The sequence below is a fragment of the Leptodactylus fuscus genome, chromosome 10, assembly GCF_031893055.1.
Source record: "Leptodactylus fuscus isolate aLepFus1 chromosome 10, aLepFus1.hap2, whole genome shotgun sequence".
In the NCBI taxonomy this organism is placed as follows: Eukaryota; Metazoa; Chordata; class Amphibia; order Anura; family Leptodactylidae; genus Leptodactylus; species Leptodactylus fuscus.
In genome coordinates, this window is record NC_134274.1 from 12,620,612 (window position 1) to 12,646,232 (window position 25,621).

At 42.3% G+C, this 25,621-nt stretch overlaps 1 protein-coding gene across 3 annotated transcripts in view; it reads left to right on the forward strand.

Moving 5' to 3' along the window:
• The window catches only part of DOCK1 (dedicator of cytokinesis 1), a 216,011-nt gene extending 193,232 nt beyond the window's left edge, over positions 1–22,779 (forward strand). For 2 of the 3 annotated variants that reach the window (XM_075257678.1, XM_075257680.1), the window contains exons 41-52: positions 1,129–1,270; positions 2,061–2,142; positions 5,390–5,474; positions 6,714–6,800; positions 7,023–7,199; positions 8,203–8,286; positions 9,893–10,030; positions 12,438–12,583; positions 15,314–15,512; positions 17,184–17,334; positions 19,870–20,015; positions 22,063–22,779. In XM_075257678.1, the coding sequence (XP_075113779.1) occupies positions 1,129–1,270; positions 2,061–2,142; positions 5,390–5,474; positions 6,714–6,800; positions 7,023–7,199; positions 8,203–8,286; positions 9,893–10,030; positions 12,438–12,583; positions 15,314–15,512; positions 17,184–17,334; positions 19,870–20,015; positions 22,063–22,158 (1,533 nt within the window). In that variant the 3' untranslated portion in view covers positions 22,159–22,779. Of the gene's footprint in view, positions 1–1,128; positions 1,271–2,060; positions 2,143–5,389; positions 5,475–6,713; positions 6,801–7,022; positions 7,200–8,202; positions 8,287–9,892; positions 10,031–12,437; positions 12,584–15,313; positions 15,513–17,183; positions 17,335–19,869; positions 20,016–22,062 lie in introns of those variants that run through there. The other variant, XM_075257681.1, reaches the window with a different exon arrangement.
• Positions 22,780–25,621: the final 2,842 nt, after the last annotated feature.

The window sequence follows — 25,621 nt, forward strand, 5'->3', positions numbered from 1 at the left end:
CAGTCCAACAAGCAATTTTCCAGCTTAGACACATTATGTGTGTAGTAAAAGAGTGAATAATGCAAACTGTGAACTGCGTTTTAAACCTCTTTATTAATCCAGGGCTGGTTTCTCTTCACGAGCCAGTGGGTCTGCGTTTGTGCGGAAATGCATTTATTGCGTTTTACACTGACTGGGCAGGGGGGTCATTTTGTCACTACTGTACATTAGCCAGGGAACAGTTATGTTTCATCGCCTGTTTAATGCATTGCTGACAAAGAATTTGGTTTTAGAGCCGGCTTCCTCACCCCTTTTATTTCAATTTGTCTTTGGCACCCTTGTCAATAATTTACTTTTTCCTGCTTTTACGTTTGATGAATTTACCTTACATAACTTAACTCCACCTCAGAACCTTAATGTTTTCTGATAGTGTGTACAGACGCTGCAAGTTATAAATTGCACAGAAGTAGGTCAGCAAAAGTAGGAATCCATTGCCTGCTGGCAATCTTATTAAAACTATAATACCCTGTTTTGTTTCTGCCAGCCTTGCCACTAATATCGAGCTGCAAACATTAAATAAAGGTCACATGGGCCGGCGCGGTAATGTCTGCTGGCTGCTCGTATTAGCGCACTTTGATTCCCAGATGAAAAAGTCATTCCTGCTTTGTGCGTGGTAAATGGGACACACACAGACCGGGCGCACTACAATTAGCAGCGCTCGGTTCATTACTGAGAGGGCTTTTCCCAGTCGTGTGGGCCGATCAGTTCTTGTAATGAAAAGCGGCGTCCTGCGGTGTGTTGTGGGCACCCAGCAGTGCGGCGGGCACCTGACCTTATGCTGCCAATATCTTTGTAATGGGAGAATTTACTCTGGTACTTAGAAGCACCCCAATTCTAAAAATAATCTGCCAAGTAGGCAGAGGAAGTTTTTAGATACAAAGATCAAATATCAAGTCATTTTATAGCTCAATTTTTATATTTGGTATCAAAATATATCTCCACTTAAATCCTGCACCTTATCTCATCCTCCCTATCTTTACAGTCTTGGATTCACATTTCCAGGATTTTTTTCCTTTGGTAGGATTAAACCTACCAGATTTTTGCCATTTTTGGAATACATTCTAAAACTGTCTGTTCTATGTTTTCCAGAATAAAGTCTTCATTTATAGGGGTAAGGAATATGAGCGGCGCGAAGACTTTGAGGCTCGACTGTTGACTCAGTTTCCCAATGCAGAGAAGATGAAGACTACATCACCTCCAGGCGATGACATTAAGAATTCCTCTGCACAATGTATCCTTAACAATGGCCAATATGTGTAATGGGCTTTACTGAAAGTGCAGAACCTGAAAGGATGGAACAGTAGTCTATATAGATAAGGATATATGTACATGTCTAGGACGTGGAGAGGACCCTAGGGTTCATAGTTCACAAAATAGGGAGAGAACCCAGGGTTCATTGCTCACAAGATGGGGAGAGGGCCCAGGGTTCATTGCTCACAAAATAGGGAGCGGACCCAGGGTTCATTATACACAAGATGGGGAGAGGAGCCAGGGTTCATTGCTCACAAGATGGGGAGAGGAGCCAGGGTTCATTGTTCACAAGATTCCATTTCTTATAAAAATACATGATGAAGAGATCAAATGTAATAATCCAAAAACTAATTCACATAAGACCTGTAGAGACAGACGATATGGCGGCTTCATCCCACAGGATCACAATGTAACACAGAAGAACCTTTAGCCATATAAACACATTAACCAGCGTATCTGTGGCCTAGAATTGTTGGTTGCAGCACATCCAGCCGCCCTCAGAAGTCTCTACAGCTAGAAGAAAGGCTTTAGAAATAAATTAGGCATTGTTTTTCCCGGTGCCCTGAGGCCATGCACAAACCCCAGGCTGTAGTGCTGTTCAGGCCCTGTGTCCTGCAGACCGGTGGAGAATGAACAGTTATGTGACTGCTGTGAACACTCAGATCCTATAAGCCTAACATTATAATGAGACTTTTTATTACATATTTCGCTGTTTTCTTTATGGAAATGAATGAACATTGTGGGTTTTTGTCTTTAATTTCTACAATCAGATATTCAGTGTTTCACAGTAAAACCGTTGCTTGAGCTGCCACCAAAGTTCAAGAATAAGCCGGTCTCGGAGCAGATTTTAAGGTATGTGCAGACTACTAGTAATATTTTATGCTATTGCTATGCTATAGTCCTAACCATGGTCTAGATCGATGGCAGTCCAAGCACTCGGGCCTCCACTGGTCCAGTATTTACCACCTATCCACTGAATACATGGTCAATGTTTCTGGCCAGATTAGAGGATTTCCTTAGTTTTAGGCCATTCATGAATATTTGCTGGCGGAGCAACTGAAAGCAGAATGAAAGAACCAGAGTTCTTGTTGGATCCCCTTGTCTAGTCAATAGTTATCCAGGTACAGTGACATTCCTATTGTGTGGTTGTGTCTGGTACTGCAGCTCAGCCCTTTTTACTTCAATGGGCTTATTTGCAGGACCAACCAGCGATTAAAAAAGCATGAAAAACTTTCTAAGGTGACGTCTCCCAAAATGCAATAGAAGTGCCATGTCTGTCCTCTTATATGAAGTACAGTATTTTACTATCCTATTTAGCAACTTCTTGTGCGTCTTACACCAGTCAGTGCTGGATTTGTAAAGATATTTACTACTTATACAACTAATACACAATTCCAACTGGCTGTGACTGGCTGTAAGTTGTGCAGATTCCTTTGGGGTTTACTGCACATACGGCTGGGTCTACTGATTTACTGTGAAAATAAGATTATATAGCACAGGGACTGACATGAGTGATTATAATTTGTGTACAACGCTGCGACCTGATGGTGCTATATAAGCAACGGAGAATACTCTAAATTCTGGAGGATCTAGATACATAGATGGATAGGTGGACACATAGATGACTAGGAAAGCACAGGAATTTCTGAAAAATGACAGTGCAGAAAAGACTGTCCTGCTTTCCATGAGATGTCTCTCTGGGCTAAGCCTGTGTATTGCTCATCTAGTAAGCTAGAATTACTTGTTTTTGTGATCATACAGTAATCCCCAATAGGGTTTGAAATAGTGGAGCAGATGCAGAAGTATTACGTAAGTGTAGAGCAGCCCCGGCTCCCCCGTGCTGCCCTGTATGTGATGCTCACGCACACACGTAGGAGGATAAAATCTCTGCGTAACTCAGTAACCCTGCAGGCCAGAACACTGCGCTGCGAGCACACACTGTTTCCATGCCTTTCATAAAATACAAGGGAAAGCGAAGTGTTAATGAAGGACCTGAAATTCACATCTGCATCCTGCAAATAGGAGAAGGTTGTTATATGGCACCGTATTAAAGGGATCGCTCTAATCTACCTGCTTGTGGGTTGTTGTTTTTTCTATATTTTGGACTTTATAGTCCTCTCAGTTAATAGAGGCAATACTTTATTTGTGCTGAATTATAAGGAGAAGACCGATCTGCATTTTATCCTAGGGAATTAAAGGGATAGGCCATGTACCATGCTTAATATAATAAAACTGTGTTATGCCTAGTGCAGGGCCTGAGGGACCAGAAAGATAAGTTATTCTCCACCCCTTCAGCCCATGCATCTGTCTATACAATGCAATGAGTATCAGCAGTGAATCTGTATAAAAGGTAGGGGGCAGTTATGGCACACGGGGTCTCCAACGATGCACCAGAATTATTTACAAGCTGGAGGTCTCATTATAATTCTGCCACATCTTCCCCCATCACTCACAATACGATGTGCCAGAATTACTAAACTGAAGTCCTCCTAATATAACATTGGTGTATTATGACGCCGCTTTTATGACTAAGCCCATGCGGTAATATTCATAAAGACAATACCAAACGCTTCATACTTAAAGTTCAGTCAATAATTTTACATACTTAAAAGTCACAGGGGATCCCCCTCCTTGCCTCCCTCCCTCCCGAGAGTCTGCGCTCCGTTTTCTTCTGGTAACGCACAGAGATTAGGGAGTTATTGAATTATCTAAAGATAAGGAAGGTTTCGGCAGCAGCCTCACGATACACATGGCTGCCCGAGGCTAAGTAATAGCCTGAGATAGCCCCTTAGATGTGCGTCCCCCGGGAATGCTCACAAAGCCTTGTTTTCTTCACCAATCATTAGGAAGTGCTGAGCAGAAAGATAGAATTAAAAGTCTACTAAATGATTTTTTGCTCATCATCCACATTCAGCCGTGTTCAGGGAGAGAGGTACTGTCTGCTATGACACGTTTCAATTTGTCAAGTTCATGAAAGCAAGAAATTTCAATATTGTAATGTGTAATAGTAGAACGGCTTTATAATTACTGATGGGTGCGCCGACATCCTCCGCACATCTTGTTAGGAAGGGATACGGTTAGCTAGGGCGCGAGCGGGATTTTACAGTCAGGAAGCAACGTTACTTTAATTTAACATCCTATAATCTGGAAGGTCTGAATATAAAGCCATTGAAAACGTCAAGTTAATGTTTGCTGTAACTGTGACTTCAACCTGGTAAGTGTCAAGTTACACTTTGCTATGTCAGTATACGGCTATAAAGGCTGTCATTCTGAATCTTTTTGAAACCTACAGTCAGGTAGAAATCCCGCAGAGAACACAAGAATTTATTTCCTACTGATCGATTACATTTTTCGGCTGGGCGAGGCTTAACAATGAGGCGAGAGGGGGGAGGCTCCTGCTGCAGCCAGTTGTTTAACAGCCAAGCACAGGATAATGAAGCAGGGAAAAGGGGTCTTCTGGGGTACGCAGATGTTTTTTGATAAATTCTCAGTTTTAATTGATGCAATATGCATTTTATGTGTTTAGTATTGCAGATTTTCACTGGTTTTTTTTGCTATGCCTGCTACATCTCTAATCCCCTGCCAGTGTCTTGTGTACCGCTAATGAACATATTAACATGTGACCTCAGCAGTCAGTCACTGTCTGTAGTGGTGATGTATCGACAACACTGAGGTCTACACGGGAGTCAGGAACATCTTAAAAGGGGCAAAGTCAGATCTCTGCCTCTCATCATACAGCACAAAGTGGACCTTAGGGAGGGTTCACACGGTGTAATGTGCCGCGTGATGTGCAACATCACAGCCGCAAACTAGCGTGGCGCATACGATCCCTGCTCCCATTGAAATCAATGGGAGCGTGTACGGCCCGCAAAGGGTCCCGCGGCGTAGACGTGCCACATCACGCGGCACGTTACACCGTGTGAACCCTCCCTTACAGTGTATGGGGATGAAGTAGCGATAAGACCCACTAAAAAGCTTGCACTGGGACCTTATCACTTCCGTGTTATCCCCTTAAAGGGTGTGAAATAACCTGATCCAATTACTGCCTTAAGTCCGTCTATGATGGATTTGTTTTACCTTACGTCTGTCTTTCCTACAGCTTCTACAGAGTGAATGAAGTCGTTCGGTTCCAGTATTCGCGTCCGATCAGAAAAGGGGAAAAAGACCCTGACAATGAGTTTGCTGTAAGTACACGAGGTTTTAGTGTCTGTAAATTCCTCTAAGACATTGGTGATGGAGAAATGTAATTATTATACTCACCGCCTGCTGTGGATAGAAGACAGTTCAGCGGCCAATTGCTGGAGATCAATAGATCATAATCGAAGTGGAAACAGCTTGTGCGCTATAAATACTGCCACTTCCATGGCTGCTTTACAGATAGGGAGCGTGTTGTTATTTAGGGGACGGGGGATCTGCAGGGGAGCATAGTCTTTTCTGTGAGTTTTGATTTTGTTCTGCAAAAATAAAGAAATCATTGCTGCGATATATAAAGAGCTGTTTATGACAAGCAGTATTCTGTCTGTGCTACATCTGGCAGCGGCCGTCATCTCTCAGCCACGTCTGCTCATATTCTGCTGGGGATTGATTTCTCTTTAGCTTTAAGATCGCTCTCACTTATTAAAGCTCACCCCAATGCATGACTTGCACCTCTGTAACTAGAACTTCCAGTTTCTGATGTAGAGTAAAGTTTGGACGTCAGAAGTTTTTATCGTGGCGGTTCGGATGCAAAGAATCCCATTGATGGCTGAAGCGCTCTGACCCTTTGGCTGTGCTTGTGATCAGAGCAGTGTACAGACTCGTATACCAGTGTCTATATATTATATATTACACGTAAGAGCTAGTGCACTGCTTGCTCCACTTTTTGAGGAGAGTTAAACCAAATACAGCTCAAAGGGCAGATAGTTTGGCTGTGCAATGGGCAGTGAAGAATGGGAATCTCAGCAGGCAAAATGCAATACAGTGACAGACGTTTTCGGAAATTGGGTGTATGCCTTAATGTAATTTACAATATGTTGTTTATAATGCATACTTCATTCATTTCAATAATCTTGAAATACTGCAGTCCTTTACTTTCTTCCTGCTGATGTCGATTGATTGCAGGAGACACAAGTGTGATGTTGGCCAACAGGCTAAGTCTACAGTATTACAGCGCTGCCAGGACTTAGAGAGAATCCCTACAAGTTCTGATTCCTTATGCTTGAGACGGACGATGTAAAGGGGTTGCCCAGTACCATTCCTCGCTTGTCCATGTGCTGTGTCTAAAATTGCAACCAAAGTGAATGGAGCTGAATTGCAATACCACACTTAACCAATGGATGGTGTAACATTTCTGGAAAAAAGAAACCTTGACTTTCTAACCCTGGACAATCCCTTTAACCATACTGTTTGCTGATCTGTGTGTTGTGTTTTTACTCTTGCTGTAGAATATGTGGATTGAGAGGACAACCTTCTCCATAGCCTACAAGCTTCCTGGGATCCTGAGATGGTTTGAAGTGAAATCTGTGAATATGGTAAGACATTGTGAGATTGCCTCGAGTTGTACCACATGACAGATTGAGCTCTGCTACATCTGTTATAATAAAATAAATCTGTAGTCTGTTTCTAGGCCTACAATTGCAGTTCATCACCAGTAATTGGTCTGTCCTTGCTGTGGATAGAGAAATACTTTATATACTTGAGATCCTCCATTTGATATCCTGCAATTGCCTCTTATTATTTTCCTATGTCCGCAGGTGGAAATCAGCCCATTGGAAAATGCCATTGAGACTATGCAGCTAACCAATGAAAAAATTAATAACATGGTGCAGCAGCACATGAACGATCCCAATTTACCCATAAATCCTCTGTCCTTGCTACTGAATGGTATTGTAGATCCTGCAGTAATGGGAGGATTTGCAAACTATGAAAAGGTAAGATGACCGGATGCATCATATGAAAACGTCTGAACTGAACCATTGTAAGAGATATTGTAAGAGTCCAAATTAGTCTCAAAATCATCTTTATTTTCCCCTAATAACAGGACATTGTACACTGTGTATGCTCATTGACCATAGCTGCATGCATGACGTCTTACAAACCAAGGTGCAGGAGTACCCATAGTATTGTATTTGTTAGTTAAGGGGTCCATCTTGAGGACCTTTTAACAGTGTAGTCTTGGCTTTCTGTTGCCACCACTAGGGGGCTGATATGTATGTAAATCTACATACACAAGACCAATGTGGATTGTACTCTCTGCAAAAAGACTTGTATGATCCCCTATCTGTGACTCTGTGCCACAGATACAGCCAAGAATAGGACCTGCTCCAAAATCTGTGAATAGTTTCTACGGCCCGGACACTTATCAATAAAAACTATGGTTGTGTGCATGGGGCAATAGCGGCCTTATACAAGCTGTATATAAACTGCCCCTAGAGGAGACAACATGCGTAGCAGATTCTTCTAGGATGGGTCATCAATTAAAGATTGGCAAGGGGTCCCACAACCAGTCCTCACCGATCATCTGTACAAAGAGGCTGCAGCGGTAGGACCACCAGTAGAAACCCTAATAACTCTAAGCTAGTGAGGGCATATTACTAGGATATACCATCATATTATGTTTGTGGGGTTTGAACTCTGAGACAAAGATCCCCCAAAAAATGAGGTGGTGCTGTTGTAGAGCTGCATTCCTTCCACATATTCCCTATATCCGGTCACTTATTGTACATTTCATTGAATGAAGCCATGTTGCAGTGACTGGGAGCACCATTGTGCAAGGAAAGGTTAGAAGGGGCCACAGCACTATGTCTGCGCTCTGCAGCCCCTTTGAGATTGGACCTCCACCAATCCTAAAACAATCATAAAGTGATGGTGTAGCCGAGCATTCTCCCTTTAATGTAAGCATCTGTTTAAATCGATCTTGTTTGTCTCTGCCAGGCATTCTTTACTGAGAAGTACATGCAAGAACACCCAGAGGACCTGGACAAGATTGAAAAAATCAAGGACCTGATTGCATGGCAGGTAAAAACTCCCTGTAATTACCCGGTGCCGGGGCAAGCACCCAAGAGACAGCTCGCCCTCTGTACTGACAGCCCGTGTGTAGCTGCATGATCAGCATGGCACAGACCTTTCTGTGGCATTTATCAGCTCTACAGCAGCAAATCTGACATTGTCACTTGATAATTTCATATGCGCTGTGAAATGTTAACCCTTCATTTTCCCATTATTAAATGGAAAAGGAACTGCATTGTCTTCTACCTTCCATCTGAAGTCTGAGAAGAAGATGTTCCTTATGGCAAGTACAAGATAATACATCACTGTCCATACAGTCCTGCAGTACTCACACCATATGCTATGACCTATCAGGAAGGAGTAATCCACATTCAGCAAGGTTTACAGAGGCACGACCTGGTTTGGGGGAACATAAATACTGATACATCTTACTATATACTTGGCTAGTCTTTCTCTATACAGTTAGCAGAGGTTGAGTCCCCTAAGCTTCTTCCCATACTGTAGTATTTTTCGGGTCTAGAGTTAAAGAGTTTCCTATCTCATGAGATAAGATCGAATCCTATTGTTCTGACCTCCACCTATGATAAAGGGATGACGTATCCAAGTAATACAAGATGAGAATATCCCTTTAAGAGTGCATTATACAGAGCTGCAACAAGAGAGCAACCAGTCAAGGCTGTAATTATACCATATGGAATTAATGTATAATTTTCGGATTTTACTTTCCTGTCTCTAAAAGCTTGTAATCCTTTTAAGATATGTTAGTGGCTTTTCAGTAAATAATAGGTATCCATGGAGACAGGAAAAAGTGATGTTTAGTGGTTGTGATAAGCAGCAGAAACACAAGTTGTCTTCCTCCCTGGTCAGTATAGTTATTAAATGTCGTCTTTCCAAAAAATAAGTTGTGCTTTCCCCAGTAAGTCTCAGTAGGACTTCACACACCTGCATTCTATCTTCTGCATTACACCGCAGACACTTCCTCCCGGCTCAGTATATCCCAGGATTTTTGGTGTAAGAGGAAAACAAAGAAAAGAAAAGCAACCGGATTTTGTGATACTCTGTCACATAATGTCTATCCGATGTGTGGCTGTGTAGCCACTCAGTGGTTGTCTTCTGAATTGCAGCCAGTCTTAGCATGTTGTGATATTATATTGAATATGAATATTTTCATCAGAAATTGGAGTTCTTAAAGGTTTAGTCCCATCTCAGCAAATCGCCATGGGAATACCTGCTCACGAGGGTGGGGCTTACAGAAACAAAGGAGCGGCATGCTCTACACTGTTTTTGTTAACTTCCATACAGGTGAGTGAGAAATAGAGAACATTACACAGCCCAGCTACAATGTTCCTGTAGCCCCCAGTTACCAACAATGTGTTACACTGTATCCTTATCTGCCATTCTTCTCTATGGGAGTTAAGGAAACCGCGGTTAAAGGGATTTATGAGCTGTTATTCTGATTTTGGCAGCTATTATGGGAATAACCCTTTAACTAAAGTAAATTGCATGTAATAGTGGACACTACTTTATCGTCTGAGCTCTGTAGGTTTGGATATGGGTTGTTTAGATGTATTCTGTTTTAATATATCTATATATTTTGTTTGTTGCCATTTTTTAGGTTCCGTTTTTAGCTGAGGGAATACGCATTCATGGAGAAAAAGTCACAGAAGCCTTGAGGCCTTTTCACGAGAGAATGGAGGCTTGTTTTAAGCAACTAAAGGAAAAAATTGAGAAGCAATATGGCGTCAGGACCCTGGTGAGTACATGGCTCAGTGGCCTAAATTTGTATCTAATTTTTTAACATGTAATAACATTTGTGACATGATGAGTGTAACACCCCTTTAATATACTGAGGACCTATCTACAGTGCTGCAATTCCCTGGAGCTTCCACTATACAGTGGATGGGGCTGTAGCGCTGCTTCCATTACTCGCACTCACTGCCCCCTGCAGCAGCTTCCAGGGCCAGAGCTGCAGACTTGTGCGGGGTCTCGGTACTGATCCTGTGGATAGGTCATTGCTATGAAGAATTCTTATGGAGATGGAAAGCTCTTTTAACCTCTTGGATAAAAGACATGGCTACCAAGCACCTGCATAATGTTACCCATTATTGGTAGAGAGGTTGATTTCTGGTTCGCTTAGTCTGACTGACCAGGCTAGGGTGGCTATGCTGAACTCTTGCCTGACCCTATATTCTTGCATTTGCATATTTTTGTTACTCCACCCCTTTTTAAAATTTTTCAAAGTTGTCAAGCAAGGTGCATTAGGATCCAAAACAAACAAAATAAATAAACGAATAAACTTTCTAGCGCCATTTTGGCCAGTAATGTGTCACTTTTTCCCAGATCTATCATTTACTATTACACGCTCTCACCAGGTCTCCAGATGACTGCTGCTTTAGCTGGCCGAACACGACACCGCATTATAGATTGACAAAGGAGCTCACCGGGTGCATTTATAATGCAGTGTAATGTCCAGTAATGGCATATTAATACCGGCCTCTGCTAATTTGTCTTCCCCCAGCGCCTGTATATTTTCTGGCGGTGTTATTGTATTTGTATTTATCATACAGGGCTGTATATACTGAGCATCTGTTGCCAGATATGACGGCAGTTTTGCCAGGCAGCACGTTCCAATATTTGGGTTGGTGTCTGCACACACAGATGGGTATTTTAATGAGCAGCACTTTTTCTCTTTCTTAACGGTGTAAGATGGAGTCCAGCTGCAGATTCCTCCGTGCCCGTGCAGGTCCATTAAATACTAATATAACAGCGTGATATCTCGCACACCTCAATTAGGATTAGTCGTGTTGTCGGTGAACGTCATCTTACCTTGGTCTCCATTTTAAACATTGACAAAGGAGCGGCGTTCTAGTTACACATGTCCGATCTTATCTTAATAATGTTTTCCTAATCCCTGCTTGGCGGAGGACCTGCCAGCGATGATGGAGTGCCCCTACCACTGTCTGCATACACAGTATCAATTAATCAGCACCTGACAGAGCACGAAACCATGTAAGGCTCAACAAGATTTCATCCCGTGTCATATCACCACATTACACCGCACCATCCTGCGCTTGGAACTTCCTTGTTTTTTTATTTCAGACTGTAAGCATTTGGAAATATGATGACATATTCTTAATTTACAAAAAAAATTCAAGCTTGGCCAAACACCTTAAGCTAGATGTAGAACAGCCAACTTGCACCCGAGGGGGACCCATCTTCACTGAAGCCTCACACATTTCAGTGTATGGAGGAATCTGTGAACATGGCCGAAAATAGCACATGACCTATATTTTGACGGTCTGTGACCCCATTCACTGAAGTGAATGTAGCCCAAGATGGCTTTCAGCTGAGCAATCATTCAACTTTTCCCCAATACACATGCATGCTGGGCTTCAACCAAGTGTACATGTGTTCTGAAAAGCGAGAGCAGCATAAACTGGTAAAGGATTCGGCATGTTAAAATCCATTATAGATTGGAGATGACAGAGCTATTTTAACTCCTTCCATCTGCTGCCATCTCCACCTTCCAGAAGCCATAACTTTTTTTAAAAAAGTTCTGTTCACAGACCTGTATATGAGTGTATGTATTTTTTTACAGGGCAATTTGTACTTTGGCATGATTCCATTTAATATTCCTTCTGATGTAATTTAAAAAAAAATCAGAATGGGTTGGAAAAACTGTATTTTTATGGGTTTTCTTCTGTCTTACATTGCAGTAAAATTAACGTCACTTATATGCTAAATATACAATTATCAGATTTATATATATATATATATATATCAGGGTTACCGCCCACTTGGCTAACACATACTAATTTGCACAAACACGCAAAAGTTCTTATGGATGAATAAATTTGGATAAACAAAAAATCCCAAAATGCTCAGGGTGAGGGTGCTGATCAGATGATCTGTCATTGGGCTTCCTCTGTAAATAATTTCTTTTCCCGACAACTCCAGATTCTGACCTTCTAATTCCACCCCCTCCTTTTTGACGTTGGTAATATAGAAAATATCTAGTTCTTCTAAGTATAATCTCCAGTTTGCTACAATATACCAAAAATAACTGAATGGCAACTTCAGCTCTGCTACATCAGTGCCATGAAAGCATTTTACTGTATATGTACATACAGCGAATTACAGAAATGTTTTCTTCCTTTTAGTCTGCCAACATTGATGACAGGCGGGGGAACCGGCCCAGATCCATGGTTAGATCTTTTACGATGCCTTCACAATCCAGGCCTTTATCGGTCGTCTCTGTGTCCTCCATCTCATCTGACAGCACGCCTTCAAGACCGGGCTCTGATGGGTAAGTGACAATTTACAGCTGGTTTTTGTCATGTTAAATACATGAATGGCCCAAGTATACCAAAGCTAGTACGTTTCTTCTCATCGAAGGGGGTTCTGAGCAGACGATCCCCCTTTATGTAATCCAAGAATTTGAGTTTTGCTTTAAGGAAAAAAAAAAGTTCAGCTATAGTTTTTATTATTGGTACACTTTCCTGCAGCGCTGCCTGATGTGTAGCTGACATAACTGCTGACCATATGTATTTTTTATGTGCCAAGTCTTCTGTATTTGAGTCATCTGCTTACAATATGTAAATCGCACAAGATCTTTATTTTCAGGGGTCGCAGATGACACTTCAGTTAAACCCTGGGATGGGGAGCTTAGTGGAGTCTTGAGTCTTACAGATGGCTATTGACATTTTAGGAGGTCAGAATATTTGCCCCAGCTGTTTGTCACAGTTCTGCAGGCATATACACTACACTCCGCCGTGTGACCGGGGCATGATACAGTTGGCTTTGATTAATACGCAAAAGTAATTTTTTTCCCTTTTTGTTGCATATTTGAAAGGTTTTGCTTGCCTCCTGGCATGCCTAGTATTGGACTTTGTCTGCTTGGCTCCTCTCCCAGCACTAGTCAATTGCAATGAACTCGGCAGACAAGGTTTAAGAAATTGACAGTGGCATATTACCAAATGGCTGGAGAGTGTGAGAGCGCCTGTATGCTAACCCAGCTGTATCCTCTTATGGATCACAACTGGAGCTAAAATGATATTATACACAATGTAGATCGGGCGCTTCAGTGTGACTGGTGATACGCAATAAGGGTTGTCCATGTTTTTGTTGTTTTTTTTTTTTTTAAATAATCTATAGCCTGTTCTTCAGTTCGGCCATAAATTTCTGATCAATGGGCTCCCTGCTTAGATCAGATGTTCAGAGCCAAGAGCAGATGGCTCCTTACACTGTATAGAGGACAGGCTCAGTTACTGCAGTTTTGCTCCCATCCTATTGACTTCACAGCCACTATAAAGGGCACGGAGATATCTGGTTCTGGCTCTGTACACTGCATGATACGCAAACCAGACACCCCTCCAAGCAACTGATCTATGCAAACGTGGCTGTCGTCCCGATACCACCAGAAAGGTTGAGATTTAACAAAATCCACACACTGCATTAATAGCTTGTAGTGCAAATCGACCTGCAACCACGGCAAGGTGGTCAAATGCAGCAGGACACCCACTGATATTACCCCATTGTGGGCAATCATTCTTAGTTCTGGTCTAAGGGGGATCAGTCCGCAAGTGCCTTTGCTTTCAATACTCACCATATCAATACAGGTCTCTGTATAGCATCAAAATATTGTTTCAGGTGAGTGCCACTTCACAGGCTATGTGACATCACATTGGTCACATAAATAGTATTTCCAGCTCAGCCCCATTCCCATGAATAGGACTGAGCTGTGAACAAAGCACAAGCACTATACATTGTATGGCTCCGCTTGGTAAGAGGGGAAGAGGAGGTTGTGCTCAAGCAGTAGTCTGGTGTCGGCCCCCCGCCGATAAGATATTGATGGCCTATCCTGAGAGTATACAAGTCCCCAAAAACACAGCAAAAGCACAGTAAATGATGATATAATGGGGAGAGGGCTATTAGTATCAGGCTCTTTTCTTCCCACCGAGCTGCAGTAAATACAGGCAGCCCTTCTAGAGATGAATATTGATTCGGACCTGTGAGCCGCCTTATATTTAGAAAGACCATTTTCATCCAGTTGACAGATGCAGTAGGGAAATGTCATTAGATTTTCAGGTTGTCTAAAATTTCTCATTAACGTTTTGCTTGTTTGTCATATCTGTGATCTGCACCCCACAGGCCTGGAAATAAGTAGCAACAGGGTGAAAATAAAACCCGTCTGCTACATGTTCACTAGACATTGGGGTGAGTGGTATCTACAGTAGAAAACTTGTCTGCAAGCCTCTGAATCCTAGAGGAGCGGTCTGCTCTCCTGCTTTATTACATGCTAATAACACTGCTGGGACAGCTTGCCATACTAATTTACATTGTGCTCTGTCCCTCTGTTATTCCTCCTGGAAATTAGTGTATACATTAATCGGATGTGTCCTTACATAGTCTAGCACTGATTGGAGAGTGTCAGTGTATTTAGAGACCCGCCTTGTTGACTAGAGTCAATTCACTTGCAGGAGGAAAACCATAGGAGTGGTACAGTACAGAGTTATAAGGAAATAATCTCTAGAATTGTTAGGAATGCAAGAATTTACTAAAATACATGATCGGGGACAGATGTTATATTTGAAGGTGTTGTCCAGAAGCAGAAAAACATGGCTGCCAAAAACAGCCCCACCACTGTCCGTGGGTCGTGTTTGGTATTGCAACTTTGTTCCATTGAATTTAATGAAGCTTAGATGCTTAGTAGACACAATCTGTGGACTGGTATGACACTGCTCTGGAAGAAGGAAGACATGTTTTTGTAATCTTGGACACCCCTTTAACTGCACCTTTTGTCTCCTGTATAGATCCACTAAAATACACTGACAGCTATGTAATCACCAGTGTGTGTGTGTGTGTGTGTGTGTGTGTGTGTGTGTGTATATATATATATATATATATATATATATATATATATATCCCTTACCCCTAAAAGCTGATATGATACACCATACAGTAGGGAATGACTCTATTACAATTTGTTGACCACATGACACACATTGGGATTAATTGAATCTTTCCTCTCTCCTAGTTTTGTTCTGGAACCACTTTTGCCAAAGAAGATGCATTATCGTTCTCAAGATAAACTAGACAGAGATGATCTTGATAAAGACAGAAAAGAGAAAAAGAAGGAGAAGAGGAACAGCAAGCACCAGGAGATATTCGATAAAGAATTTAAAGCGACCGATATTGCACCACAGCAGTCTGAGGCCGTCATCCTGTCTGAGACTGTAAGTCCTGTCACCGGGTATAGATAGATGTGTAGTGTCTTTATTTACTTGTACTGGTTCGCGGGGTATTCTTACTCTAGGTCGTCAATATTAGATGGGGATAGGTTCAATTCTTGCACATCCAATGATGAGCTGATGTCAGCAGCCATGGTATATGAACTACACAGTGTACAGAACCACAGCGCTCCAGACACTGTGTAGTGGCCATGCTGGGTTACTGCAGCTCAACTCCCTTTTGCTTAAAAGGAGACTAAACTGCAATAAGATAAACATCCAGTACCCTGTGCACAGCGCTGTCTGCCTCCAGGCTCTGCATACTGTATAGTTAATGGCAGTGTCATCTGGGTTCCAGGTGTTGAACCCTTAATGTAAAATCGATGACCTGCACAAAAAATATCTAAAGCTAGGAATATGTCCTTAAAGAGGACCTTTCATCACTTTTGGGCACATGCAGTGTTATATACTGCTGGAAAGCTGACAGTGCGCTGAATTCAGCGCACTGTCGGCTTTCCCGATCTGTGCCCGCTGTAAAGAGCTTACGGTGCCGGTACCGTAGTGCTCTATGGTCAGAAGGGCGTTTCTGACCATTAGCCAGAGACGTCCTTCTGCCTCGCGGCGCCTATCCCGCTGTGCTGTGGAGCGGGGAGGAACTCTCCCCTCCCTCCCTGATAATGCTCGTCTATGGACGAGCGCTGTGAGCAGAGGGAGGAGGCGTTCATCCCCACTCCCCAGCACAGCGCGATAGGCGCCTTGAGGCAGAAGGACGTCTCTGGCTAATGGTCAGAAACGCCCTTCTGACCATAGAGCACTACGGTACCGGCACCGTAAGCTCTTTACACCGGGCACAGATCGGGAAAGCCGACAGTGCGCTGAATTCAGCGCACTGTCGGCTTTCTGGCAGTATATAACACTGCATGTGCCCAAAAGTGGTGAAAGGTCCTCTTTAAAGGCCACAGCTGGCAGGATCATCACTTATCTGGAGGGATAAGGGTATGTTCACATGAGAGAATTTGGGTAATAATGTCCTCTACACATTCCAGCCCTCTGTTTCCAGTGTCAGATAGCTAAAGCAGATTTGCCTCAGAAACAATAGAGCTAATCGGCCTGAGCCTCGTGTCGCAAGTTCTGAGGATGAAACATCAGCGGGATCCACGCCAAGACCAAGCAGGATGTTTCTGTTTGCCTTCTAATAAAAACAAAAGGAGGAAAAGTCAAGCTAGAATTTGGAGCAGATTTTTAGGTGGAATTCCTTTGTGAACATCCCCTTAGTGCGACTATGTAGTACACGGTTGTATGAAGCTTTCTTGTAAACATAGGAGGGGATCCCAGCACCTACCTCAACAGCCAATCAGCAGGACAACTTACTGTCTTGTGTCCAGCACCTACTGCTAGGATCAGGGTGCAGAGTATAGGCATACACCTTTAGACGCTATGTAACTGTGCAGATGTAGCAGAGCTAGGTATTATATCATGAGATGTCTACCACAAATTGTCCTGTTGCATTATCTTGTGCTCTATACTTGACTTTAATGTCATCCTGGTCAGTTTTTATAAATCAAATGGGCACAATTGACAGCAAAGAGGTGAAGAAGAATGCAGGAAACAGTCTGAGTTTTATAGAACGATAGCACTTATATGTTTTACCTTTAATACGACCTATTTTTCTCCTAGATAAGTCCTTTAAGGCCCCAGAGACCGAAAAGTCAAGTTCTCAATACTGTTGTTGGTGAAAGGAGATTTTCTGTTTCCCCAAGTCAAGCTTCTTCCCAACAAGCTCCACCGGTCACTCCAAGAAGTAAGCTAACCTTCAGCCCACCCATAGGTAAGATACTGTACAGTGTCCACACAGGGTAGTGTGAACAGACGCTGAAATTCTCACATTGTATTTTATTCTGATTTACAAGGAGGAGTTACTGGTGTGCCTTCAGGGGACTGTAGGGAGTTTAATAGGTCGAGCAAAGCTTTCTGGGAAAAAAGATATGCAGATTAGATCTTCTCCAGACCACCAATACGGAGAGGTAGAGAAAGTGTTATCTACCGCCGAAAGGTGAACTCATTTGCACAAGGCTTGTAGAAATCTGCATCACAACTAGGACCCCTATAAGCCTCGTGGGGCCCCTGCTATGTATACACCTGAGGTTACTGTATCCACCATCATAGCACTGTTGTATAGGCCCTAACTCAAAAGCAATATCAGTACTGGAGAATTTAGTGGATGGCGGTACAGTATAAATACTTAGACTACAATTCACAAGGGCTTGTCTCTGCAATTAGGAAAAGGTGCAGGTTTTTTTGTCCCCAGTAACAGTACCCCACTCTTGACCATGGCATAATACTGCTGCTCATCTCCTTTAAAGTGGTCTTCTGAGCTTCACATATGGACAACCTATACAGGTCATAAATATGTGATCTGTGGGGGTCCGACATCCAGGACCACGGCTTCTTCTGGTCAGGTCACATAGTACAGCAGTAGCTCAGTCTGATTCAAGTGAATAGGGCTGAGCTGCAATACCAAGCACAGCCTTTATGATATGTGTGGCACTGTGCTGGGCACTCACACGAGCGCTGCAGTCTCTTCAACCATCTAAAGCCCTAGAAAGCCCCTGTAAAGTAAATAGGAAATAGACTGCAATACTAGGCACAACCTGTGGGCAAACGTGGAGCTCTTTTTAGTTTAAAAGGGGGAAAAAAAAAAAGGAAGGACTGGTGGGGGTCACATATAAGTGACCATCTCATACAAGGTCCTCTTTCAAGAGACTCGGCTCACTTAATTCACAAAAAAATGTATATTAGCCAGTATTTTGTTTTAGTTTGCTTTTTTTCATTTGGTTTTGTCTTATTTTGTCTACAATTATATATAAAAAAAAATTTAAATCCCTGCAGAATGCCGACAGAAAACAGCCCATCAGTCTTTCCCGGGTATAATAACTTGTGACTCCAGTGATTCATTCTCTTATTATTATTATTGACTGTCTAATTTGGGAAAAATGTTCTCAAGTTATACAGAAAAATGATGATAATGAAAGCAATTAGTCAGGGAAATAATGACAACCGCGTTACTGTTTATGTGAGAGCCATAAATATCCCCGATTATACGTGGAACGAAGACTCCTGCCACAGCGCATCTGTATCTCTCCTACAACTGCTTCATGGTAGGGAATAACAGAGCCTGGCATTGTAAGGGTGGTCTGGGTCCTAGACTCTAGGATAAGAACAAAAAGGTTTGCTTTCTTTCAGAAATAGCGCCGCCCTTGTCCATGGCCATGTCTGGTATTCACCACGGTTTTGGTGAATCCTGGCCAACCCCTTTATTGATTTTATCTGTTATAAATCTCATTATTCCAGGTGATTAAAGGGATTTTCCAAGACATACATATTGAGGACCTAACCTTGGACTCTAGATTTTAAGGACACGTTGATCCAGGGTTTTTATACGGACTGCCAGATTTGGAGTCAGGAAGGAATTTTTTCCCCTGAAATAGGGCAATTGGCATGAGCCTCGTGGGGTTTTTTGCCTTCCCCTGGATGAACACTGTAGGGATTGTAGGATTATAGGTTGGACTTGATGGACTAATGTCTTTATCCAACCTCATCAACTATGTAACCTTAAGATAGATTATGAATATGTCACTGGTGAGGTCTGACACCTGGGATTTGTTTCTTTGTACCTTCCTTCCTTCCTCTTGTAGTTTCTTCATGCTTGATTCAGAGGATCCAATCAAGAGGCATTTGATTGGAACCAGGCCCCAGGTCTCCGTACCCCTTCCCTCCTCTGTTTGTACAGGATTTAGGGGCTGGCGTTACTATATTCATCCGGTCCTGTGAAATCAGGAGAGGACGGAGGAGACAGAGCGAACCAGGGCTGGGTTCAAGCATGTGATCTGGAGCTGGAAACCTCAGTTCAGCATGGAGAAACCACCAGATGATAAATTTAACTCCTTGACCAACCCCTTTAAGGCTAAATAAAGGGATCCTCTTACTAGAAAGTATTATCGCTGTACTTAATGTGACCTGCAATTGTGTCAGCTAAATGATCAGCGAGGCTGCTCGGCCATTCAGCAGAGAGAAGAGAGGTCAAATGATGCTCTAGCTGATATCTTACAACTCAGGCTGCCATTTTTGTGAACTATTTAAGGGATTGTTACACAAAGAGGCGCAGCGATGACCTGCAGGGGGATTCTAGAATTATTTGATGACTATTCAGAAAATTTGGAAGCCCCTCTAATTCATTCCTTGTGCCATAATAAACCTTATGGACAGGGGTTGTAGTCACGATACACCCCCTTCTTTCAGCTATTACTGATACCCTAAAAGACTGAGGAGCTGAATTAGATTTCCCTAAACTTTGTACCTCCAGGCATGGAACAAAATGGCGTCAATGCTGCTGAACCCATGGATATCCCCCCACCACTACCAATGAAAAGTAGCACCGGAGACTACGGCAACGTCATGGACTACCAAGACTTCATCCCACCTGCAACACCTCCACCCCCACCACAAAGGGTAAGCATACGGCTCCATTAATTCCATGTCTAAGGACAATTAACTTCATTGGTACACCAAACATCCCTAAATGGTAGTACAAAAAGAACTGGGAAGTATGAGAAGAATTGCTATTTCCTGTGCTCTTTAGCGCCCCCTTTATATCAATTGTACTTTCTAAGACCTATCACTTGGGATGGAGGAAGTTACAAGGAAACTGCTGTCAGTACATTTCTTGCGTATTATTCGATTGCCTCTTTTTAGTAGAATATCTTCAGTACACCAGTGATGACTGCTGAAATACTGCCCCCTATGGTCTGGAAGAGGAGTTTCAGCAAGTAGGAGCAGATTCATACTTTAGATAAAACTTTGCCACATTTTTCCCTATTTTGTACTTCATTTTTATTAGTATTTTTGCAATATATCTACACATAGTGATGATCCTTCTGATGCGCTGATATTGGCGGTGCTGTATAGACCATATATTATACTCTGAGGTTAGTCTCACTGAGGTTGTCCCTCCAGTTTCTTGGATACAAAGCTGAACTAGAGAGCTGTCTGATAGTAGAAGGACAGATTGCTGCTTGGATGCAGATGTGCCTTTTACATAAGGTTCTCGTCTCCCCTGAGGTGTGCGCGAGTCAGTGAATTTGCTTAGAATAGGGTCTAATGTGAACTGGCAGACTCCTCGTATCTGAAAGGGAAGCAGCCCCGCACGTAGCAGAACACCAAGTATAGATCTATTGGGATTTATGTATTAAAAGAAAGTCGTCACATCACAGTCCTCTCCATCACACGGAGCGGATCACCAGTACCATGACTACTCCTCTGCATCATACACACATACACTGTGTCTTCCTTAAAGGAACAGGCTTTATTTTGACCTAAACCCCCCAATCACTTACTGTTCCTGTCGGTACTATGTACTGTTACTAGGTTTATACACTAGATAGATAATTCCATATATTGTAATGTACAGCATTATTGCCATGTAATATTTTCTACAGTCTCTGGGACTTATTTACTATGTCGTGTTCTAGGTCCAATATTCTCTGCTGATTTATTTTTTCTATTTATGGCTGATACAGAGCACCAAATTTCCTGCATAGAGTTAACGGGAGTCTGTCAGCAGAACCCAGCATATCACCCCAGCCCCACAGATAGATAAGCTAGAGTCACCGGAACCATACAGTGAGCTCTTTGGAGTGATGGGGCGACGTCTCTTACCTCTTTGGAGCAATACTGTCCTGTTCTCAGCCTTATGATCTTTTGTGCGTTACAACCAATATGGTGGAAGTCTCACCTAATCGGTCTAAACTGCAATTCTACATACCAGCAATGGAAAAAAAGTGGTGCTGTTTCTGAACAAAGACTACGGGGCACCCCAGAGCCGGCGGACACTGCACATTATTTTTGACTAGCCTCCTCATAAATTACACGCACCTTCCTCCGGGCCGTCTGCCTAGAAGGGAAATGTACCCCAACTCACAGATAATGACAAGTCTGACAGGGCCAATGGCCTCACCCTTACCATGCCCCCCTTTTTGGAAAGTGGAAACAAAAGCAGAGCATTGCAACTTTTTATGCCTTGTATGCCAAAAAAGCTGACGCACAGAGCATAATAAATCTGCCCCTATGTATTTTCTATAACTTCAAGCCCTTTAAATCTGGTGTAAATGACATTTGTAAGTATGAGACTCGGAAACATGTTAGAAAGGCTTTTGACATTTCGGAAATAACAAGGTATCTATGCCATAGACCAAATAACGTGACAACATTATTCTATATCTTTATAATCTGACCATATAAGATAAAAGTTGTTCACACTAGCCAATGTTTTAATGAGTATGGGGTCTGCCCACTTGCCCTCCCCATGGTAGACATCAGAAGAAAGAGGGATCAATCGAGCATGTTGGATTTCAACCTGGAGGTGAAGTTCTGTGTACTACCCATTGGTTAAACCAGCTGACAGCTCTCTGTGTATGGGCAGATTCACCTATAGTTGTGTATTCTCCACCATGTATTTTTCTCGTTGATGCCAATTGTTGAATTTTTACTTTTCTTTCAGCACCTGCCACCTCCACTACCCAGCAAAACGCCACCACCACCCCCTCCGAAAACCACAAGAAAGCAGGCATCAGTGGATTCTGGGATCATGCAGTAGATCACAGCTCACCACACTTATTGGTGCAGGATTTACCTCATTTGGGCCACAACATTTTTGCCTTTTTTCCTTTTTGTGCAATCACCGTAGAAGTCATTTAGATTAAGAAAAAGTATATTAAAAAAAAATAGAAAAAAAACCAAAAACCATTGAGCTACTGAGCTGTGGATACTAATTTATGTAGTAGAATACTAAGGGAGCAATTTACAAGAGAAAAAAAAGCAAATAAAAAAAAAATAATGTAATTGTCTGAGGCATTGCTAATGTCCGCTGAGTCCTGTTTCATCATCTTGTACAGAAGTTTGTATATATGACGGCTATTTTTTTTCCTTTTTTTTAATTTTAGGTTGTTTTAATTTTTATGATACTCGTTTTTATTGTAGTAGATTGTTTCATCTACTGACACTCTTATGCATTTCTTATCAGTGGCTACTGCTGAGCACCTATAGATCGTTCGGCCGTGCTGACCCGTGCCAATGGATAACTATAATCATGTGTAGATCTGTCTGTCACCTCCTCATAACCACGCTCGTTTCTGTACATGTATTATTCTGCCATTCCATTTTATAATCACCTTGTAGATTTTGTTATATATAATTGACTAAAAAAAAATTAAAAACTGTGTTTTCAGAATAAAAGGAAATGTTAAAAAAAAAAAAAAAAAAAAGTATACATTGGTGTATTTATATAAAATTCTCATGTTGCGTCTAGTGAGATCATCTGTATGATCTATGAGTGATCAATATCTTGGATGTATTGCTGGTTTTAGGCATGGGTTAATCTGCCCTTTTGAGGGGTAATAATCCAAAATGTAGACAAGTTTCTCGTGTAAACGTGTAGAAATCTTTTCTTTAGATCAGGAAAACGCTGCAAAATGACTGCAGGTTCATCTGCCATGATTTACAGTTGCAGCATAGTGGATGTGAAAAAAAAAACCTCAACTGCAGAGTGACTAGTGCGGCAATGCTGAAACCCATAACATGGCGAATATTTCTGCAGATTATACCTGTGGAATTTTACCATTTTAATGCAAAGGTTGAAAGCGGCAGAGGGGAAAAAAAAAAAACAACCAAACGCCTGATTTGAGGAGGTTTTTGATGCAGTGATTTTGCAGCATTTTTGTGATGTGTGCACTTATTCTTATGGTGATATGCTGACATGTCTTCCATACAAGGCACAGGTCACATGGGTGGGCTGGACAATCATGACCCACCATGGTATGTTCCATATGCAACAAAAAAAAAAAACAACCGCAGGGTAAAAGTTAGCTCATCCATGGAAATAAAACAATTAACACTTATACAACTTTTGACGCCTGTAATCCGTGTAAAAGAGACACATCTTGGGGTACGTTCAAATCACCTTTTTTTTCTTTTTTTACATCTGTTTAACCCAACTGACAAGAAAGTACACTTAGGCCTAGTTCACACGGGGCAAGTATTTTGGTCCTGATTTTGAAGCGGGAAGCCGTGTCAGAATAGGACCAAAATACTCCTGCTGCAACTTCCAACAATCACGGCACTCCGCTCCGGAGTAGGCCCAAATGAATGGGGCTAGTCAGGAACAAGCTACCGCAAGGTGGACGCCGCGGATGAATCAGCCACAAAATCCGCCTGACGAAAGGGCAGCTTGGTTCTATTTTCCTTGAACAGCAACATGACGCTCATGGAAAAAAGTAAGCTAGCGGTCTACATAGACCTCCATTGTGAAGGGGGTGGATTATGACGTGGATTCAGCACCAGAAAATCCGCCCCTTCTTGCCCCGGGTGAACAGGGCCTTTCATTGGTAGGTCCCTGAAGAAAAATATGAGAACATTAGTAAAATCATATGCGACTACCTTTATCTGTCTCTGGTTAGCGGCTGGATCACTATGGTTACAGATGAAAAGTTGTGATGATATCATGGTAAGAAAACATACAGTAGGAAGTTATCGACAGCGGTCAGTCATGTTGTATGTTCCCACTGTGAAGCTTGTGTCATGGGGGGAAGACAGATGTAGATTTAAAGCGGACCTCCAGTTTTAAACAACTTGTCATCAATGAATAGTGCAGGTAAATATAAGAAACTTTGTAATATATCTTATTCAGGATTTCTGTTTCCTCGACCACTAACTGGGTGTTCACATTTGCGCCTGTGTCATTCCGCTGGGGTTTCTGTCCCAAGCCCTGGTGAAAATGGACAGTGGACGGCTACGCGGCGGTTAGTTTTAAAGCCCATTCATTTGAATGGCTTTTTAAAGCAAACCGCCGGTGTCCGCTTGCGGCCTCTCTGTGGGGAAACCTCCAGACACAGTCCTGCATGTCAGACTTTGTGTCTGGCCGAAAAAAAACGGTTTCCCCCCGGGGAGCCCGCAGGCAGGTTTGCTATTAAAAGCCACTCGAGAGAGAGGAACTATTATTAATAAAGGGGCCTGAATATATATATAGGCCCACCACTGTATAGTGGTGGTTCTGGGTAATTTCAGCGCTGCTCCTATTACTTGAATCTGGCAATCTGCATCTGGCATCCAAAAGCTGCTGGAACAGATGATCTCTATGGGGTTCGGTATAAAAGATCACCCTGGCTAAGTTACCAGTATAAAAAAAATCAATTTGGGGTCAGGAAAACCCTTTAATTGATGTGATGTTTATTATAAGTCTGTGTAGTGCACTATTGTCTTTGCTTCAGTATGTAGTGTAATGGAGGTAGTAGGCACAGTGTGGAGGTCATGTACTATCTGGGCCTAGTATAGAGGTATTGTTGGTCTATATATGATGTGTAATTTCTGGTAATTGTCTGTATAGTGATAATAATTCACACCAGTATAGCGGTACATACATAGCGGTTTCATAACTATATATGTTTACAATTTTTTTTTCTTTTGTTTTCCTGATCTTTTAAGACTATACCAATGCCGCAGTAAGTGCAGCACTGACTTCTGAAATAATGGAATATGGCAGTGTTTATACAATATAGAACCATGTAACAATAAATATTGTTACATGGATTGTTTCAATTGTGCTTTTGGACCCCTTCTGTGTTTTTTTCTGTATGGTTCTATATCTTTGGGGTTGGCTGCCTATGATGACTGAGGCCCTTTTTCTCTAGGTGTTTATACGATATGTCAGGATTTGGGGCGCCGCTTTTAAATTTTGCCCAGGGCCATTCTTTGTAAAAAACCGGCCCTGTCTGCAAGCAACCACAGCAAAGGCCGTTGTAAAAACAGGTGTTATTTTTTTGCAGCAGCTCACCTGCAGGCTTCTCTTTGGCCCCTCCACATCCTTTGTGCTGCATGTTTTAGCACATGATATGGGTGATACTTGTTTAATCTCATCCATGTGCTGCAACTACAGTTCACAGCGGGTTACCCACCAGTGATTTTTCACAGGTGCAATCACTTGTCATGTGGCCTCAGGGGAGAGTTTACTTGCTTTGGTTTTTTTTAGGGGGATGAACAGGCTTCCAAAAGGCAAGTTAAACCAC